Source organism: Centropristis striata, chromosome 16 (assembly GCF_030273125.1).
Source record: "Centropristis striata isolate RG_2023a ecotype Rhode Island chromosome 16, C.striata_1.0, whole genome shotgun sequence".
NCBI lineage: Eukaryota > Metazoa > Chordata > Actinopteri > Perciformes > Serranidae > Centropristis > Centropristis striata.
Window position 1 is genome coordinate 16,303,750 of NC_081532.1, and position 26,977 is coordinate 16,330,726.

At 39.2% G+C, this 26,977-nt stretch overlaps 1 protein-coding gene across 2 annotated transcripts in view; it reads left to right on the forward strand.

The window, feature by feature from the left end:
* The window catches only part of LOC131988344 (apoptosis-stimulating of p53 protein 1-like), a 61,129-nt gene extending 35,838 nt beyond the window's left edge, over positions 1 to 25,291 (forward strand). The window contains exons 5-23 of one of the 2 annotated variants that reach the window (XM_059353463.1): positions 2,449 to 2,544; positions 5,121 to 5,177; positions 5,756 to 5,876; positions 6,652 to 6,731; positions 6,847 to 7,014; positions 7,152 to 7,292; positions 7,422 to 7,617; positions 13,908 to 13,975; positions 14,270 to 14,477; positions 15,468 to 15,689; positions 15,808 to 16,020; positions 16,481 to 16,631; positions 16,719 to 16,756; positions 16,865 to 17,232; positions 17,505 to 17,642; positions 21,829 to 21,962; positions 22,378 to 22,544; positions 23,415 to 23,614; positions 24,673 to 25,291. In XM_059353463.1, coding sequence (XP_059209446.1) covers positions 2,449 to 2,544; positions 5,121 to 5,177; positions 5,756 to 5,876; positions 6,652 to 6,731; positions 6,847 to 7,014; positions 7,152 to 7,292; positions 7,422 to 7,617; positions 13,908 to 13,975; positions 14,270 to 14,477; positions 15,468 to 15,689; positions 15,808 to 16,020; positions 16,481 to 16,631; positions 16,719 to 16,756; positions 16,865 to 17,232; positions 17,505 to 17,642; positions 21,829 to 21,962; positions 22,378 to 22,544; positions 23,415 to 23,614; positions 24,673 to 24,714 — 2,808 coding nt within the window. In that variant the 3' untranslated portion in view covers positions 24,715 to 25,291. The remainder of the gene's footprint in view (positions 1 to 2,448; positions 2,545 to 5,120; positions 5,178 to 5,755; positions 5,877 to 6,651; positions 6,732 to 6,846; positions 7,015 to 7,151; positions 7,293 to 7,421; positions 7,618 to 13,907; positions 13,976 to 14,269; positions 14,478 to 15,467; positions 15,690 to 15,807; positions 16,021 to 16,480; positions 16,632 to 16,718; positions 16,757 to 16,864; positions 17,233 to 17,504; positions 17,643 to 21,828; positions 21,963 to 22,377; positions 22,545 to 23,414; positions 23,615 to 24,672) is intronic. The other variant, XM_059353464.1, reaches the window with a different exon arrangement.
* Positions 25,292 to 26,977: the final 1,686 nt, after the last annotated feature.

Here is a 26,977-nt window from a genome sequence, read left to right on the forward strand (position 1 = left end):
CGCTTATACATATAACAGGAATAGGAGTGTAGGTGTAATGTTACATGTAGCTATGTACTATATTGACTGATATATAGATCAGCATTTTTTACTTTCTAATGTTGCTATCGGCATCAGTCCTAAAAATTTGCTCTGGCACTGAAATGAACCAACCCATTGATCCTACTAATTTCTCTAGTTTCTTGATTCTAGGCCCCTTCCTGTTTCTTACGTTCAACTACATTATATCTAAACTCCAGTGTAACACCAGTGTTGTATTGGTAGTTGATGAGGCCACTGTACTACTAAAAAGATGGGTGGGTTACTGAGGAGGAAGTGGGTGTACTTTCCTATATATTCCAATGGCTTTTTGGTGGGTATACTGTAGAAACTTGTAATCCCGTATACTTGCGTATACCCTCCACTACACCACTGACTCTAGCCCTACCTCCAAATGTGTTTATTGACACTTCTACTTTAGTTGTGTGTGTGTTGACTTCACTGTTTTGTTTGTTCTGACTGCACTGCAGTGGTTATGTTGTATTGGATTACAGCATTTTTAAAGCTGTTCCTAATGTTTATACATTTATACGTTTATGTTTATACAGGTAATGGACATTTTTATCCTGCGTTCATCATAATGGTGAAAGCATATTTTTATTATATACAGGAAGACAGTGACATTATCTTGACAACATGTTGTATTCTGTGTGACCCTCATATGAAACATTCACAAAAACCCTAATCATTAGTCTCATAATGGCTCATAAAATGACAGACACTTACACTCTGGGTGCCGTTCATTAATCAGTTGGATTGAGACGTAAATGAAGCTGTGCACCTGTTTGAGGCCTTTTTGTTGTTGCAGCAGTTTGTTTTAATTCCAGGTAGAACTTACATTTTATGGTGTTGTTAAAGTATCCCTGTAATGTACTGAATTAATGCATTATGCAAAAGGCTGCACTGATAATGTTTCAACATACTGAGTCAGAGTTTTGCTGATGATCAAAACTGCATTGTCAGGCAAGAACTGATTCCACTATTGTACTGTATTCTACTCTATTAGAGCTTTATTTGATGCAGTACAGAACTGCAGTATGTTGATGTTGTTAAACTGTACAACATGCTTTATGGTGTTGTATGAGGTCCCTGTATAAAAAGAAGTGGGTGTAGCCACCAGGTCTGAAGAATTATTCTGTATTCCTTTTAATGGCCAGCAGGGGGTGACTCCACTGGTTGCAAAAGGAAATGGTGAAAATGGTGCGGTACGCCACGATGTTCAACTTGTAAAGTATGGTCCCATTTAGAGTACATAATAAAGCTCATAAAGCAGGATATACTTTCAGTGGCGGCTACCTTATGATTGACAAGTTGCTACCACTGTGGCCTCCCAATCAGGATAGTGGCCCAACAATGGGTTTTCATGGTGCAGTGTGCAATTAAATAACCATGTCTTTGGTTTATCTTGAATTATTAAAGGTGCAGTAAGGCCGCCATTATAGGTGGATGTCTATAGTGTCCCCAGGTTCTTAAATATGGTCACTTTTGGCTCCAAAAAAGTCAAAATGCCAAACTCATTGCTTCCAAATGGGAGTCAATAAACCAATTGGTGGTGTCACAATGGCTACGTCCACTTCTTTTATGAAGCCCAAGTTAGTCACAGGTATAAAAAACTCAAAACTTGTTTTTCTGTTGGACAACATGTGGAAACAGACACTTAACTTATTCAATGAAATACAATTTAGAAGCTTTAACATTAACTGATGGATTGGGTATTAACACAGATTTAACCATTTTTCACTCCACACTGAAAATGACCGTTACAGACCAGGTGCAGTGTGTGTGTTTGTGTGTGTCCATGATTGAACATACACAATAGCAGGATGTGACTGGGCAGAAACCTTCCGCTGTTGTCTGCTAAAGGCATTTCTACCCCCCTCATCCCACCCCACCCAAACCCTGCCCCCCTTACACACACATACATTTCTGAGTACAAAAATGTTTGTTCTCAAGAACATCCACAAAAACAGCTACATGACAGTGTGTTCTGGTGTGTGCCTGCCCGCTTTGATAAAACACTCCTCTGACAGCAAAAAATACAGGACAACTGATCAGTGTGATTAGATTTTTTCTAGCTGATGTTGACGCCTGTGTTACAGCACTGAAATGACCAGAGCAGATAGGATTCTGCTGATTTTCCCCCTGAACCAATACTATAATTCTGTCACTCTGCCAAGGTCACCAGCTGCTGGTCTAATAACATTTCTGTAGCTCACTGAAGGTGCTCTATGACCTAAAGTGTGAGGTGATATGTGTTTGCAGCTGTGGTCTACCATTTATTTCCTGTCACTGTTTGGGTTTTCAGCTTTCAGGCAGTAACAATGGATGAAAACATTAACACACGGGGGGGAAACACAAACGTTTTCTATGGACATTCTGTATTTATATATGTGACGTTTGTGTGTGTAGGTTCCTCGAGTGGAGCTGACCCTCTCGGAGCTCCAGGAAATGGCCACGAGACAACAGCAACAAATTGAAGCTCAGCAACAGATGTTGGTCGCCAAGGTAGCTTGTGCACACACATACACACACACACACACACACACACACACACACACACACACACACACAAACCAATACCAACACTAGAGCTGTTGGATGGATCGCCTGTCAGTTAGTGTAAGGTTATCTACATTAGAGTCTGTCTGAAAAGGTCGGCTTTGAGGCCCCGGGAGCTACGGCCTTGAAGGAATGCGCGTGTGTGTGTGTGTGTGTGTGTGTGTGTGTGTGCGTGTGTGTGTGTGTGAGGATCAAGGCTCATACGTCTTCCTTGGAAACAGGACATGTGATCCAGGTCAGGGTTTAAGGACAGGCAGGAAAGAAGAAGTCATTTTCAGCCATTTTGAAACTATTCAGCTCCAGGTTTTTGAGTGTGACAACATTGTGTGTGTTTGTGTGTGTGTGAGACACAGATCATTGTCATTCCCACACTAGGAAGTGACCTTTGAGTTGACAGGAAATGAGGTCACTGGGGAGCTGCTGGGAAGTTGAAGCAGAGTTGTACTCCAGGAAAGACACAGAAGGGCGAGCCAAAAAAAAAAAAAAAATCAGATTCTTTTAATCTGTTAAAGTATTTCCATTCGTTTGATGAAGTGTGTACTTAGTCTAAAGTGAATAAAGTACGGGGTACTGGGGTATTTTCAACCCCAAACTTTAATTTTGCCAATTTGGGTTCTTCAAGGCCAACTGTGGTACTGATGTTTTTTTTATTTGGCACCATTACACTGATATTCAGCATTTTTAAAAGCAGCAATTCCCCTTCATAATGACAGCTTTTAAGTGTTTCCTTCCAGTGTGTAAGTGTTCAAGTATTTCCTTGTCTTACTGAATGGAAAGGTCTCCCACTGCCATGCAGAGGCACTTTCCATCCTCGTAACATTCGTATAATTGATCCACGACTTCCAGGAAGAAAGCACAGCTACTGTGCTGCTGGTACACCTACCACATGCACTTTTACTCCTGCGCTGCCCATGTAATAAAACAAGCTACCGTTATGTAATGGGTTATTAGAGTGTGTGTGTGAACGTGTGTGTTTCCAGTGAATGATGGGAGGCTTCTTGCCAACATTCCACTTCCCTCTTCCTCTCAGTGTGTGTGCTTGTGTGTGTGTTGAGAGAGACACACAGGTCAGCTGTACTACGTGCCAGCACGATACAGAGGGAGGTGCAAACTGCCTCTGTCAGCATCACACATGACAGGCCTCCCTATCTCTCTTTCTGTCTGTTCCCCCTCTCTAGGCTAATTTGCATTATAACGTGTGTAAAGATATATGCATGCAAAATAAATGAAAATCAAAAATAAATATATTTTAAATTCTACATGACGTAGTGAAAAGGTGGCAGGGAGAGGGAGCGGATCATGGTGCTTGGAGTATGACATTTTCAGTGCCTTCACCTTAAAAATGTCACTCAAAGTTACGTACCAATAGGGAATAAACTCAGAATGACCACAATGAAACACAAACTGACTACAAAGTGACCAAAATAACTACAAACAGATGCAAAACAGGTGCAACGAGACTCAATGTGACTATGGAAACAAAAAAAGAACTACAAAGAAACACAGAACAACTACAATGAGACTAAAACTGACTACAACAACATAGAAAGGAACTACAGAGAGACACAATATGACTACAAAGTGATATTTGAAATTACGGAAAAAAAGGCAAAACAGCCACAGACAAAGAAATCCAACAAAAAGGCCAAAATAATAACAAAGTCACACAAAACAACTACAAAGAGATGTAAAACAGTTGCAAAGAGACTATATGTGACTATGGAAAAAAACAAAAAATGACCTCAAGGAGACACAAAACAACTACAACAAAACTGACTATAGCACTACATAGAGGGACTACAAGTAGACACAATAGGACTACAAAGAGACACAAAACAACTACAAAGAGATATTTGAAATGACAACAAAAAGAGGCAAAACACCCATGGACAGAGATATCCAACAAAAAGGCCCAAATAATGACAAAGTCACACAAAATAACTACAAAAAGATGTAAAACAGCTGCAAAGAGACTCAGAATTACTATAGAAACAACCTAAAAGTGACTACAAAGAGATACAGAACAATTACAGAAAGACTCAAAGTGACTACAAAGAGACCAAATGACTACAAAAAGAGATTTGAAATGACAACCAAAAAAGGCAAAACAACCACAGACAGAAAAATGCCAAAATAATAAAAAAGTGACTCATGAAAAAAAAAGACACACAAAGTGTAAGAGTTTAGTTTTCAAGTAGTGAGAGTGACTTAATACGAACTTGATGAATGTCAAGCTCCTGGAACACAATAAAGAGTGTGAAAGAATCAGACAGCAAATACAAGGACATAAAACCCCCCACAAATTTTGCCCACATGAAATAATCAAAACGGTCTTAACTTAAACAGGAAATGTTTGTGTTCTTATCAGACTCCATCAGAACCCAAAATACACTGTTTGCCTCAGAGGACAAGAGAAGAAGGAGGAACAAGGCCTTGTCCACTTTGAGTTAAAAGATAGTTATACAAACAAACTCTGTTCCATCACTGGGCTCAGCATGTCCTCACAGTTTTTTTTCTTCCAGGAGCAGAGACTGAGGTATCTTCACCAGGGAGGCAGATCTAACCAGGGACAGACACAGGTGGGTCCCATATGTCTGTCTGTCTGTCTGTCTGTCTGTCTGTCTGTCTTCTATCAGTCTTTAAAAAAATGATCTATGAGGTGCCAGAACATAAAAAAGATTGAAACCCTCTATCTTACACAATATACATTTAAGCTGATATCTAGCCATATCTAGCCATCTTCCATGGTTTTCTTGATAATCACCAAAATCATTAACAAGAAAACCATGGAAAATGGCTAGATATCAGCTCTTAAATTAAACTCTTATGAGCTAGTTTTGTCGTCTCATTATATCTGTCCAAACAAATGTACCTTTAGTTGTACCAGGCATTAAAATGAACAAGAAATTGAAGAAAACAAGGGTGGTCTAATCAATTTTTCCATGACTGTATACCCTTTTTGCAGGCTAACCTAAAACTAAACTCTGATTGGTCGAAGCACCATTATATAATGTCTACATTATAATCACTAGTGTTCTGTGAATGTAGTCTATTAAACTCAAGTGACAGAAACATAATTATTTATTTTTGTCACATTTAAAGAGTTGAAAATACAACAGAATATTTAAGTGTGTGTCTGTTCTTCTGTCTTGTTTAGTCTGAAGCTGAGAAGCTGCAGCGGCTGAAGGAGCGAGTGGAGACTCAGGAGGCCAAGCTGAAGAAGATCCGAGCCATGAGAGGACAAGTCGACTACAGCAAACTGATCAACGGAAACCTCTGTAAGCCTCAACACACTGAAGAGATTACAGGCGCTGTAGTCCATGATAATTTATAAATATTAAAATAGTGAATTGTATAAAGGAAGCCTGGGCAAAAATGCCTCTGAGAATATATTCAGTTTAATTGTGACCATTTGAACTCAAATGTCATGGTCACTGTGTCTAGCTAATGAATTAAAATGTGTCATAAAGAACAAATGTCTTTGACTCTTATCTCTCTCATATTGCTGTAGATGCATGTAACATGCAATTTAGGAGGCTTAATTAGTAACCAAAGACAATTATGGAGGATGGAAACAGCCAAACTCAAAAACAAATAAATAAATGGCTCGATAGATCAATTACTATTCCATGTAATGTACCAAAAATAATATTGGCACTAATGTAGGCACTGATTAATTAATAAAATCAGGCATACATACCTCTTTATTCATTTATTTTTGTATTAATTCCTTTACGTAATTATTTTCCTATTTCATTTATAGTGAAGGGAAATTTCAAATTTTACTAAAATGAAAGGGGAAATTTAATAGCAAAGTAAATAAATATGGGAATTAATAAAATGCAATCAAACAAAGAAGAAACAAATGTAGCAATAAATTAGTGCCAACATTTATTTTTTTAATTAATTCTGTTACATTCAACTACATATATTAATTTATCTAGTGAGTCATTTAATTTATTATTTTGGCAGCTTCTGTCCTCTATAGTTAATAGCAGTGATCTCATTTTATTTGAAATATTTATGAAATAATTTTGTGTCGTCCTTGTGCAGCTGCAGAGATCGACCATGTCAGCAGCCTGTTTCAGGAGAAGCAGGCAGAGCTGCAGTCAGCTGTGGTCAGAGTCGACCAGGTAATATAGACGCATGTTTGTCTCTGATGTGGAGTTTCATAAAAACAGTCAAAATCAAGCAAAGCTGAGTTTGAGCGTGGTGAGTTGTTAACTTCTCTTTGGACCATTTTACCAGTTGACCCAGCAGCTGGAGGACTTGAGGAGAGGACGCCTTCAGCTACACTCTGTTGCACCAGATCAGGGGGCACACACTGGCTCCCAGGGGCCACCCACAGGCCAGAAAGGATCACCGCTGTCTGGTCCTGCAGCCCTGGAGCTGAGGAAACTCTACCAGGAGCTGCAGGTGAATTATACCATCACATAATCTCCTTCTCCTTGCATTAGAAAGCATAAATGCAAAATAATATATTCAGGATCTTTTGGTCAGAACTTGTTTACACATAATTGATTGTATAAGACATCTTATGCTGCATGTTTCAGGCTCGTAACCGTCATAACCTGGAGCAGAGCAACAAGTTGGCCCAGAACAAGGAGCTGCTGAACAAGAGGAACGCCCAGGTGACGGTGATGGATCAACGCATTGGAGACCTGAGAGAGCGACTGCATAAGAAGAGAGCCGAAGTACATACTCACCTAAAGTCTTCACAACTAATCAGCTAATGGAAACACATCTATCATCTCTCATGATTTATGTTTGGTTGACAGTTACTGTAGGTGTAATTCTGTCTGTCTATCTTTGCATCTTTTCAGTTGAGTCGTATGAACGGAGGAGGCCTGTCCTCGCCTCAGACCTCTTCCCACGCAGCAGGGGGAGTTTCAGGGCGAGTCGCAGCTGTCTGTCCCTACATCCAGGTTCCAGCAGAGGGGAGACAGGAAGCGGGGTACCCTCTGCCAGCTGATCCACCATCGAAACCCACCCCGCTCAGCCACATCCGCTCACTCTCAGGTTGGCGGAATAATCGGCCTTTTTGTTTGATTGTTTTAAGACGCTCGGATCAGTTTCTTTTATCTCTTATCTTGTATCTCTATCTGGGCTCTAATTTGCTGTCTATTTCCTTTTCCTGTCTCTTGCCTTTTCCTTTTTTTCCTCTTCCCTTATCTGTTGTTGTTGTTATCTTTAACTGTGATGTGTTAATGTTATTGGTGGTTACTGTTTGTCACTTGTTGATGTTGTGGTGCTGGTTCCTGTTCCTGTTTTCTGACACCATCATGATGTCATCGTGATGATGTCTGTGTTGTATCGATGGTTGTTGCTGTCGTGCTTGGTCTTGTTACTGTCCTTCATGTTGGGTGTGGCCGTGCAGAGGAGGAGAGGAGTGGCATCAGGAAGCCTCCCAGCCAATGGAAAGTGTCAGATTTAGACATCGTCCTGTCAGAGCCCACTGAGACGTGGGAGGGACCTCGGTCCCCTAAGGGGGGGGACAGTAACAACAGTGAGTCCCTAGAAGGCTGTCGGGAAACTTACTCACTACTAGCTTCTTTGGTGATAGATTAGCAGCACCTGCTTCCTCACTCCTTCATCTGCACCTTATGGTGGAGACAGTCTGTTGGTGTTTCCTGCATGGTCCCAACACAAGTATGTTTTAGGGTGTCGCCAGTATAGACAACCATGAAAATATAAAAATGAAATATTGATATAATGTTAATAGGCATTCCCTTCATGCTTTGTTCCCATAACAGACTCTCTCTTCACCTCCCTAAACTCGTAGTTTTAGTGTAATTCTTTTGCAACAAGAGAGACAAAACACACATGAATTGGAAGTCAAATGGTATTGAAATCTATGAGAATATGACTCTTCTTCTTACTTGATTTATTACCTCAGTAAACATTTTCCTAATGATTTTATGTTCTCAATCGTTAGTTTCTAATCTTCCTCAATTCAGCATGATGTTAATTTTGTAAATTAGCTTCCCATTTATAGTAAAATAGATGATAAAGCACGGTATGCATTAGGGTGGAGCTACCTTTCGATTGGAAAATCGCTACCCTGTGGTGGCGCCACAACAGATCCACAATATTGTCCAAAAATGATCACCTCTGGCTCCAAAAAACTATGGCAATGGCCAAAGTACCAAACCCAAGACTTTAAAATCAATGGGTGACGTCATGGTGGACATTCACCTCCTTATATACAGTCTAGCTTTGAGCCATAACAGACACGTTTTTAGATAGAGCCTTGGACTGTGACTGTGTTTTGTTTAACTATACTGAACAGATGGTTAGGAGAACATAATTGAATCAGCTACAGAAAATGACCTCGAAATGTTAAAGTTCCTGTGTATAAGGACACAGACACGACATCTGAGAGCCAGCAGCTGCTCAGGGTTCGGAAGGACAGCGAAAGAAAATAAACTGAGGGCAAACCACAGTCTGGACTGAGACTCATGTTCAATTATTCATTCACACATCCTCCTACCTAGTGTGAGGATGTAGCTGTTTCCCCTTGTTTCAAATCTTTATCTGCAGCTAATTGCTTGTTACCAGACAGAACTGACATTGCCTCCTCTCTAACTGATATATTTGGGGAGCAGGATTCAAAATTTCCTAACCAACCACTCGAGACTAACATATCCACCTAAATCTAACCTCATTTAAAGTGGACACTGATGTGAAGCCATGTCAACGTATCAGTTTTGCTGAGGTTTTAAGAGCAGTGGAACAAAGTAAAAACAAACTACGATATTGAGCAATATTGAGAAGACATGCCATCAACGTAAAATTTCGTCGTTGGTGTTGTTTTTTACTCAAGTAATAGTGCATCATGGTGCTGATTGGCTAATTGTTAGTCTCCACATGGTGGTCATTAGATCAGATGTTTTTCAACTGTTTCATATCATGATGTCAGATGAATTGGTCATCTCTGTAGAATGGGCAGTTTCAGAAGCTGCAGAAGCGCCAAGTTGACATAGTGGCCAAACCTTGGAATTACAGCTTCTGGGTGCATCACGAGATGCCATTGGACCCAGAGAGATTTTATCTGTAAATCAGTGGATCATTTCTTTAAAGTACTTACCAATACAAACACTTAAATAGGAGTAATCAAAATCAATATGTCCTGAAAGTTAATTACTTTTTGGGCGTCATGTGCCACTGAGGAACTCTCATAGGAGTGAACAGGGCTTCGCCTCCAACAATGTATCCAGTTCTCTCTGGACCAAAACTTGGCGGTAGCAATCTTTTTATCTCCTCTCAGCATGAAAGTGAACAAGTGTTTCCCAAAGTCTGGAACTGGTTCTTTAACACATTAGTGACTCTAGTTAATAATCACTCTAGCTTAATTTATTAATGTCAACATCCATCTAGATAACATCAGCCTAATCCTAACACAACCAAGCCTTGCCTCATTAACCACTGCCCATGTTGTAGCAGCCCACTCTCATTCCCAGTCAGACACTTGTTTATAGTAATATATCAGTACACCCAGGCTGCAGGCTGCAAAGCTATTCTTCTCATTTAGTTTAACTACTGGGAATAAGTGAAGTGGCTTGAACCAGCACTGATACAAATCCCATTGTGCTCTTGAATGCCAAAGCAAATGCCACAGTTCTATTTATTGTCCCAGCTTATGTAATGGGGAAAACATTAGTTGTAAATCCTGTCAACAGTCTAACAAAATGACAACAAATGAATGAAAGGAAGTCTGAGGTACACATTCAATCTGTGTATGTGGGTGTGTGAGAGTGTGTGTCTGTGTGAGTCAGATAACGAGAGATTTTAGGTAAGGGGGGTGGGGGGATCACGGCAGCTGTTGTTGCTGTCATCAGAGAGATTTAGACTCTCTAACAAATGTTAGTGCTGCATATCTATTGTACTGAATAAATGCTAGTTTAGCAGTTTACAGTGTTCTTGGAGCAAACATAAATCACAGCAAGGAATTCCATGCATTCCCATTAGCATTAAAAAACAAGTGAACAGCTTTTTTGTTCATTGAAAATTCATATTCCAAGGACTTAAATTTATATTTGCTAGAAAGTGGTAACAGGCCCAGGAGCCAGGTTATAATCAATTTGAAAGAAAACAAAACACATGCTTATTTTATTTATTTAGAAAAAAAGTGAAACAGATTGCCTTGGATGTAGTAATGATCAATCTTTAAATATTTGTTGAAATGTACTTATTTGCCTTCTTCCCCAAATTAAATTGATATTCATCTCATGCCCCTATGCTAAATGTTAAACTACAGCCAGCAGCTGATTAGCATAAAAACTAGAAACGGGCGCTAATAGCAAGCCTGGCTCAGTCCAAAGGTAACAATATCCATCCATCTGCAGCGCTAACAGTCACTAATTAACGTGTTGTATCTCATTTGTTTAATCTGTACACAAATTGAAGAGTAAAAATGTACCATATTATGGGGGTATGTGATGGATTATTTCTTGGCTGACCTTCTGGAGTCTAGTCTTGTTAATTTGTAAACTTTGTGGTGCTGATAGGAGAATTCTGTAATAGTGATGACCTGAGTCCCCCTTTGTCTTCAGCACACTGTAAAGGAGCCAGTGCTGTAAACTGTACTGTCTTTCCTCTACAACACTGACTGACTGCTTCTAATCTGGGCTCTAAGGCAGATCGCCAAGTTTCCACCTCGCACGGAGCTGTGTTTCCTGTCGTGACCGTTTTCTTCCTGAGGTCAGCAGGTTACAGGTCACAGCAGCAGTCAGCAGGTTGAACAGCACAGCTTACCGACTGCAGGACTCCCAGGCTCAATAGTTAATCAGTATAAGTCTGGTATGTGCCAGGACTGTGACGTGGCTGTACCACTGAGAGCTAGGCCAAATGGTTAGGTAACAGCTTTGAATAGAATACTTTGACAATGGATGCTGAATTTTAGCCAACTGTGACAGGTAGTGGAATTTTAATCTCACACAATGGACTTTATCAATAGTTCTTGGCCAGGCTTACAGGATTGCTCTCAGGATTGCATTGTCATCATCAGGACAGCGTTTTAATTCTGTCAGTACTTTGTTTTCCTTGCAAAACTACTGACATTCCCATTGGCTTCAGCTGTACTTTGTTTTCTGCACTAACTAGCCAATGTTAGCAGGCAAACACGCTCACCTGAGATGTTGAACATGTTAAACATTACTTCTTCAACATTACCACGTTTACATTGGAGTATATTAGCATGCTGACATCTAGCTCAAAGCACTGCTGTAAGATTAGCCAGTAGACTGTATATAAAGGTGCATGACATGTCTGTACAAAATGAAGCCAAATAATCCAGATACGTGTACTGCCATCTTGCGCTGGTGACGCCATTTGGAGCCAGAATCTACACAGTAGTTGTTGGGTTGTGGAGCCATATCAACAAGGCCCTACCCATACACACAGCTGACAAATCATGAGTCTATCACAGCTGTCAATCATGACACCACACCCGCTTCTTATTGAATCAGTTACTTAACTTAAAACCAAACTTATCAGAAAAATATACATGCATACGCAGTATAATAACAACAACCTATTCGACAGTACTCATCTTTGAGAAAAAATTATTTAACTTTAATTATTTTAGTTTGGCTGTCTGGTAACATGGATGGGGCGGGGCCTATGAGCTACACTGCAGCCAGCCACCAGGGGATGATACAGATGTTTTGGCTTCACTTTTGGGGGAGCTGCCACACCAACCATCTTTATAGAGTCTATGATACAGCCTCACAGAGCTGATAGCGTGGCTATAGACTATAAGTCTATTTTTTAAACATGCTCATACACAGATTTATTAAGCATGTAGGCTGCCAAAAGCTTCAGAACAATAATAAGATAAGAAAAGATAAACCTTTTTTAGTTCCCAATGGAGAAATTCCACCATTACAGCAACCAAGGGGGAGAAAATAAAAGTATAGAGTAATATCAGGAATAAAAAATAAAATACAATTATATACACATGATGTGGGCAGATATAAAAGATGTACTGAACATAATTGCACAAGGTTGAAATGTACATATTGCACAATAGTAAATAAATAATAATAATGCACCAGAGTGTAGAAATATTGAAAAATAAAATCTCTGTTCTGTAACGGTATCAGTAACAGTCTTTAAAAAAGCCTGCCAGCACCCTACCATGGTATTATTATTGTTCTTTATTAAAACTAACCAGATTCCCAAGGCTGTTTGCTTTCAGACAGTTTTTAGTTCATATAGAAGTTTTGTGTGGTTTAACTGCAGTGTAACTGTAAAGCATTAAGCTAGGCCACTGACCTCCACCAATGTCACTAGTTAATAGGCAACTGTGGATCAAGAGTTAGTGACTGACCGGTACAGTGGCCTTAGTGTTACATTGAACTCTGCCAATAAGTTATGTAACACCACCTCTGTGGAGAAAAGAGGCCGGGTTAAACTGCTACTTTCCATAGCTAGCAGGATCATTTTCTAAGAGCTTAGCATTTTAGCACAGTCAGCCAAGTCAGTTTTAAAACCTCCAAGGCTGCAGCTTTCTGTGATTTGGGGTTTTGGAAGGCACTCAGTGTGTTTTACTGAGTTTCACCCGCACGTTAACCAACAACTCTTGTGGTCAGAATAACAGAACAGCACCCAAAAGTACATTTTATGACTCCAATTGCCGGTACTTTGAATGTTTGTTTGTCTTTTTTATTATAAGATACAGGCGTTTCTATGACAGCAGCTACTCCACCCATAAATTTTGCCACCAGGCTCATGTTCAGAGATACTTAAGTCCCGTTTCTGTACTACTTACAGAATGCAAAACACATGTTTGCAGTGTAACCACCAATTTAAACATGCAGAGTGGTTGTTAGGCTATTCAGCACTTGTCTTGTTACATTACAGTATTTTCTCTGTTGAGGTAAAACAATTGAAAGACAGCATTAAAAATAACTCTGAGTCTGTTTCAAATATTGCATGATTAGTATGTAGTACTAGATAATGGAGCTTCATGTTATTCTTGGAATAAACTATATTCATGGATAATAATATGCTTTTATTTTAGTCCTTTGTTGTGTATTTGCATTGTGTCAATGGAGATACTGTAAATGGCATTGTGTAAAATACTCATACTACTTTTTTAGCATCCAGATCCCTTCAAACTACTTCTCATCTGATTTTCCTTCATATCAGCACGCCTCCTGCTGTCTAACTCTTTCTCACCTTTCACCTACTTTAACCTCTGTAACATCCATGGTGTTTTGTCATTTTCCTCCCCTGTGCCTCTTCTTTTCCTTGATTGTCTTTCTCGTTTTAACCTTTGGCCCCTTCTCAACTCTCTCTCTGTTCAGCTAATGAAGCATCATGGCCGAGCCTCAGTAAGAGCGTGTCAGACAGGAGGACCAACAGTCCAGAACAGGTACCGTACAGTTGTTATTAGTCAATCTCACTTTTATGATCATTAATATTTCTACCAAGTGATATTGACACATTCAAATGTTCCTCAAGAGTCTCCTTGAGGCCATTTAAGGTGCCCTAGCTCCCACTTTGAAGCCCAGTGCAGTAAATGATTGTGTGAACTTTTCAACTCAAGAAATATCTATTTCAAAAATAGCAATGCAGGTTTTTAACAGAGAAATTAGGTTATGCAGTCAAGCTTTAGAAAAACCTTTTTAAAAATGATCTTCATTTCAATGCCTCTGCCTTCCACCAGCTTCCCTCTGGTTATGGTACCTACCCCAGTGCCACCCACCAGGCCGCTGGGCACCACTGTGCCACCAGCTCCCTGCCCCGTTCTGCCCCTGGTACACTGGGCTGGCCGCGATCCACTGCTGCAAATGCCACCTCATCCTCCTCTTCATCATCTTCCTCTTCACAACAAATACAGCAACGGATCTCTGTCCCCCCAAATTCAGGCCAAGGTAAATTGAAAGAGTAACTTAAAGGTATAATGTGTAATTTTCTGCTGCTCGGGGTCTCTCAATCAAAACAATTACAAAAGACAAAGCAGTGTCTTAATTTCTATCAGTTTTCTCCCAGTTAGGAATCCTGCAGTGCTGAATTATCCACATTATCTCCTCTCTGAAACAAACAGACTCAGATATTTAAACCAGTTGAAAAACTGATTAAAGCAGATTCATGTAAAAAAAAAACTGTGTTTTTCTGATGCTGTTCAGCTAGTATGTGGTAGGGCTTAGAGCCAATCTGCTGCTAACTTTTTTCCCATTTGTTTCTCTGATAACTTAAGATCAGACATTCTGGAGGTTTTTACCAGGAGCCAAATTATCCACACTGTTTTCCTCCTCTCCAAAACAAACAGACTAGGTGATTTAAACAGATAGAAACAAAATCAGTGTTTCTCCAATGCTGTTTGGCACATTGTTGGAGCGGCTGCTAGCCGATCTGCTGCTAACGTTTGCTCAGCTTGTTTTTCAGATAACTTAAGATCCAGATGTCTGATGATTAAAATTCTTCTTCCACTTAAAAATGAAGATCTAAAAAGGTTACGATAAAATGCAGCTTAAAATTGGATATAAGTCAACTTATGTCAGATACTGGCAGATGACCAGGTTCAACAAATTAAACAGACTGTTACCTTGAATAAAAATACTAATTTCTCTGGGTTGGAAAATTGTTGGATACAGTTTGAATAATGTAAGTACACAACTTAACTAACATAGGTGTTGTTTTTAGATGTATAAATTCAGAAATGTTACATATAATACCTGTTACACCATAGCGGGGGCTACTATTTACTCACCTGACCTTTATTGGTGATTTTATTTAAGCAGTTATTTCTCACAAAATATATCACAGCTCTCTATTTTAGGAAAACAGAGTGATGAACTCTGAAGTTAGGTGCTAACTGTATATTTTTCCTGCTTTTCTTTCTTTTCGTTCTCTGCTGTCAGGCTCCATGTCGCAACCATCTCCCTTGTCCCCACAAACAGAGCGAACAGATCCCCCTCCAGCGGTGGCTGTACGTCCCTACGTCCCGGACCACCCTTCCAGGCCCCAGTCCCCCAGGAAGGGTCCCGCCACCATGAACAGCAGCTCCATCTACAGCATGTACCTCCAGCAGCCTCAGGCTAAAAACTATGGATCGCTCAGTAACAGGACAACTGTCAAAGCAGGTAATTAAACACCAGATCCATTTGCTTTCACAGAGTCTGCCACATATTGATGTTTAATATTGATACAAGCTGAAAAATCAATTTAAGCACTATCTGTCCCATTCCTGTCTCTCCACAGTCTATGGTAAACCCATCCTCCCCACGTCCTCCACCTCTCCGTCTCCTGTCCCTTTTCTCCACGGAGGAGGAGGAGTAAGAGCAGGAGGGGAGGATGCTACAGATAAAGAAGGAGGGAAAGCAGGAGGAGAGAGCAGTGATGGGCAGGTCCTCCCACCACCCACTGTGGACAACATCCCCCGTCCCCTCAGTCCAACTAAGCTCACCCCAGTTGGTAGGTACCAATGAATAAATCAATAAATCAGCGTGCTGATTTGTAGAGTATAAATATGGTGATAAATGTTAATGGCCTAATTTTCCTTGTGATCACTTCCTTATAAAACAGATTTTTTTGTACTAAAGTGGACAAACTTATCTTATGTGCCAAATCAGTTTGGTGGAAATTAATCATTTTTAATAAAAAACAAAAGAAGACATGTAGTCGTAACATTACAGAATCCCATCTCTCCCTACTAATATTTTCATATTAAAATGTTTATTTGTACATATCTCTATTGACTTGTTCCATTTATATTTTATATTGTTTTTGTAGATTTAGTTTTGCACACTTTTTTTTATCTTTATTTTATTGACATACCTACTTATTTCTATCTCTTTTTCATATTCAGCAGCAAGTGTAACAAAATCAGTTTGCCCCTGGGGATCAATAAAGTATTTCTGATTCTGATTAACAGCCCACTCCCAGCTACGTTACCAAAGTGATGCTGACCTGGAGGTTCTCCGTCGTCGCCTCAGCAACGCTCCACGACCCCTGAAGAAACGCAGCTCAATCACCGAGCCTGAGGGCCCACAGGGGCCAAACATCCAAAAACTACTGTACCAGAGGTCTGTGCTATGCTGAATACTGAACGTCACCATAAAAACAATAACGTTTATGAAACAGAAATTGAAACAGATATCTGTTGTGTGCAGGTTCAACACGTTGGCGGGAGGCATGGAGGGAGGCTCAGGTACAATATATGTGATATGATCTTGCCTCGGGACAGTTTAGGCATCATCAGTTATGCTCTTAAAGGTTTGATGATGCTAAAATCTGCTTTTCTCCCTTTTAATTCCAGGCAATACCTTTTATCAGCCGGACTGTATTTTGGGTGAAATGGACAACATCCATTCAGCGAATGGGAACGTAGAACCTGGTGACAAGCACGTCGCTATGGCAGCTGTGGAGGGAGAAGTTCAAAACCTGAACTCGGGCTCCCGCCGATTGTCCCCTCCTTCTGTTGCGATAGAAAAACCCAAAGAGACAACAGCAAAAGCAGAAAGTACAAGTAACGTGTCTCTACCGACTCAGAGCAGCCCATCGCCTGTACCTGATAGACCGGAGGACCAGAACAACAACAACCAGAGAGGATCTAGTCCTGCACAGAACTCTGTGGGCCACGCCTCCCCTTCTCCATCACCTCCTGCCCCGCCTTCACTGCCTAAGGTGGGCATAGATTTTAATTATATAGCTCTATGCACATTAAAACAAGAGCTCTGTTTGCTAATTTGGCCTCTCCATATGCCCTAAATTCGATTAAAACCGCAACTGTTTTTCTTAGCAAGTGTTTTGCTTTGTTGTGCTTTGTAATAAGTTACTGATTACCCAAACACAATAATTGTTCTCTGTGGAAGCTAATGTGCCAGATTAAGCAGTAAGTACTTACTTAGCAATTCATGTTCTGCATCGTCAACACTTTCTCTCCTTGTGTGCTGAAGGTGAAGCGAACCAACCTGAAGAAGCCGTCGTCGGAGCGAACGGGCCACGGTCTGAGAGTGAAGTTCAACCCTCTGGCTCTGCTGCTGGACGCATCGTTAGAGGGAGAGTTCGATCTGGTGCAGAGGATTATATATGAGGTAACAACAGATTATGTTGTTGTTACAGTATTTGTGTTATAATAGATTCTCATGTTTCAAATTTGTAATGCTCACAAACTGTGAGTGAGTCAAATGGAAGAAAACCCCCCTCTAGAAATCCAATGGAGAAACTTATGGAGAAGTAATTCAAGGAGAGATTCACTCTCATCAGGGACACATTGAGTGTAACACAAATGTAACTAGAAGGGCACTCAGAGAGCTCAAGACAAGGCGAGTTCATTTAAAGAGCACATTTCAGCAACAAGGCAATTCAAAGTGCTTTAAAAAATGCATCAAAAGCATCACGACAAAGGAAAAAAAAAAACACATTAAAAGAAGACATTTAAAGATAATTTTACCAAAACCTTAAAATCAAAGAGAGAAAAAAAATAGAAATAGCTAAAACAGAAGCTAAAATGTAATAAAAGTTGTATGAATAAAAAAAGACCAGCAGAGCCATACCTTATCAAGCAATGCTAATGAAAGTAAAAAAATAATTTGTGTAACTGCCCCCTGATTCAGATCCACTACAAATGTACTGGATTCTTCCCTGGCACCTGCTACACCCTTCCAATGAATTTACTGAAAATCGGGCCAGTAGTTTTAATGGTAATCCTGCTGACAACAGACAAACAAACAAACCAAAACCAAAACATAAACTCAGTGGAAATTAATGTAAAATATGGTAAAAACAATCAACAAAGGGCATTTAAAGCCATCATAATGTTGAAAAACCAGCAGCTGAACTGTATTACAGCCAAGTTTACCTCTTTTGGTTTTACTTGCTGGTCCTTTGTGGAGTGTGTGTATGGAGTATACAAAAAGGCTTCACCGTGTGATTATTTTATGTAGGCTATTTGTTTCTGGTCAAGTCTGGTTAGCAGCTTGAGAGGCTAGAATGGAGTGACAATATCTCTCAAATGCAGATACATTTTAAAAAAGCAAATTAAGTAGCTAAAGCGCCATCAGATGATAACAAATGGGCTCCGATATCACATTTCAGCCAATGTGATCTTTTTCACTCGCCACCCGCACTGTCTACCTGCATGCAACCAAAACCCCTCCCAAACGTGATTGGTCAATACTCAGACTACAAAGACTACAAATGGAAACCTGAAAGCTTCAGATACAAACATCTCATCCTGTTGCCTACTTATTCTGCCTTCATATACAGAAATCTGTTCATAGAGATTAAGGTTGACTCAGCTTCTGCCATAAGCCCTACTTTAGCTCGGCCATTTTCAGTGCTCTGTCTTTGTACATAAACCCTGGCTGAACAGTATCAGAAAGATAATGCAGCAGTTGGTCAGTTATGGAAGACTAGAGCTGAATATTGTCGGACATGTTTTTGTTCTAATGCTTCCACAATTTGATTTGAATGATGTGCTTTTGGTACATTTCTGTGTTGAATAAAAAAAAAAACACTTCTTATGCAATAGAGGAATATTTGAACATGGCAACAATTACTATGCACCCACACACAGATTGCCTCAACAGATAACTGGAACATTTTAAAGCTTCCTAATACCTTCATGACAGCGCTTATTAAGTATAATATCTTTGATCCTCAGCAGCTCTGTCAGGGGAGAGGTGGTCCCAGTTGTCAGGTGTGGAAAGTTATTGTTGAGGATACACTGTATCACAGAGAACAAAGCCTCACATCTTAAGGCAAAAAAAAGGCAAACCCCCGTCTCTCCCTGACATGTTTCACTTGGAGACTGGACCAAACTGCTTACTGACTCTCTAAACTGCAAACTCTTGCTGATACTCTCCAGGAAACATGCAGATGCTTCACATCCAGAAAAAAAAGCTCAGTTTGACATTATCATACCCCGAGGCAGTAAGACTCAACTTCTTCCAAGCTGTTCAGAAAATGTTGCACTATCTCCAGTTTTGCAGTGAATTCATGCACTTTATACTTCTATAGCAGAGTGTTCTCCACTGGGGTTTAACTAAATAGTCGAGTCAAGGCTGATACCAAAAGCCTACGGATACATTTTGGGATACAACCATTAACTTTGTGGGTAGTGTGACTCTATCTAGGGCTGAAATCAAGCCCAACTAAGTCCAAGCAAAGTCCGAGACCAGGGGCTGGATTCACAAAGCATTCTTAAGAAGAAAATGCTTCGTAAGTGCCACTTTTTTCTTAACTTTGCACTTAAGACAAAATTTAAGAAGATGGTATTTGGTATTCATGAAGAAATTCTTATCTTTTCTTTATTTTTTTTCTTAACCTTCTTTCCTAAGATAGAACTTGAGAACAAATGAGATTCTTGAAAACAAAGATTTTTTTCAAATTTCTTCACAACTTTAAGATAAGCCCTCATCAGTCTTAAAACAGCTACAGTGAAATGGTTAGTCTTGAAATGTATTTATTTCAACACATTTGTATGACAATTATTTGATTTGTTTTATATTTAGTTTAGCTCAAGACAATGTGGTAACAAATTTTGTTCATTGAAGTTGGTCAGGGTAGTTTTTTTGTGAATGTATCACATAAAGCTTATTTTGGTAGCTGACATATAATTGAAGTGTGACATGTAGGCCTGTTCCTAGATTACACTACAATGTACTCTTTGTAAATCATGGAGGCAGTTGTTCTGATTAGTAGTAGTAATTGATACTACTTAATTAATCACGATGAACATATTATTTAAGCAGGCCAAGGCCTATGAGAGACTGGATGGATCCTCTTACACACCCTGATCATGTCTTAATTAGACAATATAGGCTCTCTAGGCCCACAGTTATTTTATCTGGTGAGTGATCTTAAGTCAGAAAATCTAACAATGTCCTAAGAATGTTCGTAAATTATATTCACTATTTTTCCTTAAGAATTTTCGAATGTCTTAGGTACTTCTTAGTTTTCTCACTTAGGACGTTCTTAGATTTTTAACTTAAGATCACTAGCTCATTAATTAAGTCGTATACAACAACTGCCTTTGTGATTTACATCACGGGTGTACATTGTAGTGTAATATAGGAACAGGCCAGAATAACAGAATAACCAGAAAACTGCCAGAATAAGCTTTATGTAATACATTCACAAAAAAACTACCCTGACCAACTTCAATGAACAATATTTGTTAACACATTGTCTAGGGCTAAACTAAATATTAAAGAAATCAAATAAATGTCATATAAATTTGTTCAAATAAATACAAATCAAGACTTTCCTTTTCACTGTAGCTGTTTTAAGACTGCTGAGGGCTTCTCTTGAAGTGAAGAAATATGAGAAGAAATCTAAGAATTTTTTTTTTTTGAAGAATCTCATTTGTTCTCAAGTTCTGTCTTAGGAAAAAAAACTAAAGAAAAGACAATAATTTTTTCATGAATACCAAATCTTCTTAAATTTTGTGCGAATTAAGTGCAAAGTTAAGAAAAAAGTGGCACTTAAGAAGCATTTTCTTCTTAAGAATGCTTTGTGAATCCGGCCCCTTGACCATAATAGTCAACAGTGTGTTTCCAATGCTAATATAGTGATCAAGGAGTTAATATGGACAGGAATAATATCTCTACCATCAAACTAATCTAACACATCATGTTGGTAGAAAGGATGAAGCAGTCTGTTGCTTGTTGGAGAGCTCCGTCAGCGACAGACTGCTTCACCCAAAATGTGTGAAGGAGCGATTATCAAAGGTTGCTGCTCACAACACACCACACACACCAAAACGGACAATAACTGCACAATAATGTACACAAACTGTGCAATATCAGTACATTTAATACTAAATTGAGGTGTATTATCATTCTGTGTGCAATATAAATACTTTTCTGTGCGTAATGGTGCAATTTTGACTCTTGAGTCCGTCTATATTGTATATATTGTTCCTAATTTTATATTTATTCTTGTTTAAATTGTTTTTAAATTTCTTGTTAATATTACTTGTATACTATTTTTATGATGCTTCTTTCTATATTTGCTATACTTTTGCTGCTGTTACACTGAAAATGTCCCCGTTGTGGGACTAATAATGTAATATCTAATCTTAATCAGCCAATCAGGCGATGTTTTGAACAACTGATCCTGAATCAGCAGCCAAGAACAACTTGAGCAATAATCAAGCCAAAAAATCTGAGTGTAACAAGACACAGGACCAAGACAAGTGCAAGACTTTAACAAAGTAGTCTTGCGACCGAGACTCAATAAAAGAATCAGTCTATTTTCTCATTATGTCTCTTTAAGGTGGAGAATCCCAGCATGCCTAACGATGAAGGCATCACTCCTCTTCATAACGCCGTCTGCGCCGGACATCACCACATCGTGAAGTTCCTGCTGGACTTTGGAGTGAATGTAAACGCAGCTGACAGTGACGGATGGTCAGTACCTTCAGCCTCTCATCCAATCATGTAATAGTCCCGACTAATAATAGAACAGTGGCTGCTGAGGGGCCGGAGGGTGTTTGGGTAATGAACACACTCTGTGGCAGCGATACTGGAGCTCAGCTCGGAGGCAACAATGACTGAGATAATTACATTTCTGATTTCACGTTTGACTCAGCTGCCTTCTCAGAATTGAAGGAAGAGATTACCAAGTCTAATGAGGATCTGCATTCAGAATTTAGTTGATTTAATTACTGATGCATTTGACTGAGTTCATGTTTACTTAATGTATGCCAGTTTCCATATGACATTAATTGTGTTTGGCCTATTTGATTGTTGCATCACTGGAACATCTTTCTTCAATGGAGAGGAATTTTTGATAAGTCATGTTTTAATGTTGTCTCTCTCTCAGGACTCCTCTGCACTGTGCAGCTTCCTGTAACAGCGTCCACCTCTGTAAGATGCTGGTAGAGTCGGGGGCCGCCATTTTCGCCACAACAATTAGCGACGTGGAAACGGCGGCAGATAAATGTGAAGAAATGGAGGAGGGCTATACACAGTGTTCACAGTTCCTCTACGGTAGGTAGATGCAGGCAGATGATGACTCAGCAAAACATAACAAATATTTTCTACTGAAAGCAACACAATTTAAATTGTTTTTAACACTCATCAAATCGAATCAAAGCGGCTTTATTGGCCCCTCCATACCCGTGCGCAGTCCCTAAATGTTTTTAAGTCACACTTAAAAAACCAGGGTTCGTAAGGGTGCTTGAAATCCTTGAAAATGCTTGAATTTAACTGTTGTATTTTCAAGGTTTAAAAAGTGCTTGGATTTTGGATAAAGTGCTTGTAAATGCTTGAATTTTTTACTGTATTTCTCTTGCATTCTGACTATATCCATCTATAGACTATAGATAATCACATGTTCAATGTAAAAAATAATGAGTAGCCTATCTGAAATGAAGACCGTTCCTCCTAAAAGTGTAATACCATCGCTGCTGATATGGTTAGGTGAAATCTCCCCCTTTTAGTATGTAAGTACTCATCTAAAACAATTTACAACAGGTGTAAGATACTGGAAAAGCTTGAAAATTGACCTTGAAAGTCCTTGAAAATGCTTGAATTTGACCACTGCTAAAGTGTACGAACCCTGAAAAACCCACCTCTTTTCTCTTTCCTTCGATTAAAGTTTTCCTCCAGCAAGTGCTAGGGAATAGTGTCCCCTAGTAATCCCTCAATGGCTTTAAAATGATCCCTTCTTCTTTTGATTTATTTGAACTCTTGCAGGTAATGTCCTTTAACCCTTTTTGTTTCTTTCACCCTTGTCAATCCTGTATTTTATTGCACTTTATGAACTTTTATGTGCAACATTTTGATACAGCTCAGCCGTGTGTAAATGCGCTATAGAAATAAATTTGACTTGTCTTGACTACTCTGCCTCTTTCCCAGGTGTCCAAGAGAAGTTGGGTGTGATGAACAAAGGCTTGGTCTACACTCTGTGGGACTACACCGCCCAGCAAGCTGATGAGCTGTCCTTCAGCGAGGGCGACGCCCTCACCGTGCTGCGCCGGCGTGACGACACCGAGACGGAGTGGTGGTGGGCGCGGCTTAATGACCGCGAGGGATACGTACCCAGAAACCTCCTGGGGGTGAGAGAGCACAAGACATTATAATACACATCTTTCAATCAATGTGTTTATCAATAGCTGACAATTGATATTTGGCAAAAGGGTTTAGGGGACAGCTACAGGTGATGTGCACCAGTGGTGGAATGTAACTAAGTACATTTAAGAGATACTTGTACTTTACTTGGTTATTTCCATTTTATGTAACTTTATACTTCTACTCCACTACATTTTGAGGCAAATATTGGACTTTTTACTCCACTACATTTAGCTGCCAGTCTTACTTACTTTTCAGATGAAGCTTTTAAGTAGTTAGTTCAGTTAAGTAGTTAAAATGAGCCCTATCTTGACAAAATCAAAACACTGCTGACATAAATGCATCAATAATATAATATAATATTACATATATATATAACCATCCGAGTCTCTGAGGTTTATTTATTCTGTTAGAAAAATATCTAAAACAACTTCTGAACGGATTTTCAGTGAATTTGATGGACGGATACAAATTTGGCCTAAAAATAAATAAATAGATTTTCTCTCTGGATGATTATTATTTATGAGCCATAGCTTTGAACTAGTAGCAGACACCACAATCCTGAATTGTTAAATAGCATTGCTTACCAAATATATAAATCTATTTAATTGTAAAAGTGAAGCAACAAGAATAATATTACTGGCTTTAACAGGGTTAGAGAATCATGCATTATTGGACAGAGTCTGTGCCCTAGTAGCCTCAGGGAGAACAGCATGTATACACACACTCTATAACACTCATTAGTTTAAGTAATGTTCCAGTAAAGCTGAACTATATCACTTTAATATCCGTTACAGTGTCCCTCTGCTGCTCCAACCTTTCAGGTGCAGGTGAAGTTTCAATTTACACTAAAGACCAAAACAAATTGAGTGATTCAGCAGAGGAAACAGCTTCTTAGATGGCAGATTTATCCCCACACAGTGTCTCACAGTCTGCCTTCATGATGTTCAGGCACCTTGAGAACTATGTTAACATGATGTAATGACCCCACCTCTCTCTCTCTCTCTCTCTCTCTCTCTCTCTCTCTCTCTTTCTCTCTCTCCAGCTGTATCCAAGGATCAAACCCAGACAACGCTCACTGGCATAAAGCCCAGATAAGGAGCCACGTGCACGCTTACAGAGGGCGCATGCACAGGGAGAAGAAGAGGCAGCAGCAGCAGCATGTGGGCAGAAGCATTAGCCAAGAAAGAAAGAACAAAGGAAGGAGGTAGAAGAGAAAGAAACAAAGACTGAGCTCACAACTTTGATGGAGCAACTTATTTTTTCCTGTTTGTTTGGATATGATGAACCACAGAGCCACTTTATAGTAGAATCATTATAGTTGCTGCAGTTAAAAGAAATTGCCTGAAACTTGTTTTGAGTAACAGTAGCTTGGCAACTTCACACAAACTTAGCCGCATGAAAGAAGCTGAATAGAAAAAAAATAAATCTATAATTCGGATGCAGCTTTTCAGCTTAGAACATGAAAACACAAGCTCGGATTTATGATGCTCTATCTGACATTCATCCAAATAATCTTGATCTTTGAATGCCACTTTATTTTTGTATGGTGTTAATAAAAATTTTAAAAAACACCCAGATGGAGGTTTATAAAGCCAAGATCATCAGCTGCAGAGCAATGAACGTAGTATGTTGACGAAAAGAACGCTTTCACACTGTATGGTGAGAAGATTTTTTAAAATGCAGTAAATTTAGATCAGGTGAAAGTATGTGTGAGAAATGTGAAGTCGGAGAGAGGAAAGTGAGAGGAGGGAGCAGATAGCGTAACTCTGAATGTGTGTTAGAGGAAGCCAGGTTTTGTTAGGTTCTAGACGGAGCAGCTATTCGCAGTTGGAAGTGCAACCACAAGAAACAGAATACAGCAAGCTTTTGATGCATGGTGGCCCGAGGTCCACAGCAACCCACACAAGCAACAGATGTTGACAATATAATATAACAGCATGGTAAAAAAAATAAAATAAAAAAAAAACACTTTTTTTGTTTGAACTGATATCAGAAGAATATTTCCTTTCTGATTTCACAAAATAAAAAAAATAAAAAACACCCATCTGTTAATAGTTACAGATGTCTTTTACTAGTCTGTATTTGTGTTGACTCAGCACTGCTGCATGCTGTCATTTCAACATTTGTTCAACTGCAAAATGCTCGCTGCTGGTTAGAGAGGAGGAAAGAAGGAAAACAGTAATGTGAGAAATGTGTTTGTGAAATAAATGATTTTGTGAAACCAAAGCAGCTACAACATGAGAAAGAGGCAATATTTTCCTCTAATATTTCAATAAAACTTCTGCCAGTTTTTAGCCATTAACACTCAATACCTGGTCCTCCTACTGATACCAGGCTCTAACACGAACAATATGAATATAAATAAAGCAGCATTTCCCATCTACCAGAAGCTCAATGGCACATTTTTGAAGGCTGAAAATATAATTGCATTCATATTCCATGGGCTAACTGCTTTAGTGTTAATATGAGGCTGAATTTACTGAGAGGGAATTAAGAACTTCCACAGTTTTTTTTTGTTTTTGTTGTTTTTTTTCAAATTTACATATTTCAGTAGTTGTATGGAATGTATTATTCCCCTGGTTTGTCGTTTTATTTAAACAATTGTTTTTCTATTGTTGTTATTATTAGACACACTGCTCTTGTTTCTTCATGTGTCAGTGCCGGCGCCACTCACTGCTGCCACCCAGTGTACAGAAAAGGTTGTGACACAAACAGTCACTTCCTTTAATAACATGCTGTGTAAAATATGAGGCAATAAGTTGAGTGATGTTTGGTGTGAGAGTGGCACATTGGTGCGAGGAGTGCAAACCATTATTTTGTGTATATGCAACCTGTAACTATACAGCTAATGTATAATAATAATAAATAAATTATAATCCCTGCAGAGAATCAGCGCTGTGGTTGTCAGTGATTGTGTGATGAAAACATAAAAATGAAGAGAAAAACAAACAGTCACTCTCTCTCTTACACTCAAGCAGACACACATTCCAGACTTATAATAAACTAGGTAATAAACTGTGGACTTTAGAGGGGGATGAAAGTTCACAGGTCACTTCGGTCTCTGCACAGACAGAAGTTCTCTTCACACGTAAGTATATCTCTATTTAAATTCCCAATATTATCACACTTTACCATTAGTATTAGCTGAGTTTATGCAACATTTGTTCTTTTCATGCTTATAAAACTCAAAAATGCAAAATGTTATACAAAAAGAATAGACCGTTTGTAGAACAGCAAATTGTAGGAATGCGCAATGGGACACAGAAACAAGGGTTTATATATTTTTACGTTTTCAACTCATTTTGTCCTCTCTTCTTTTTTCTTTTAAATATTTATTTATTTACATT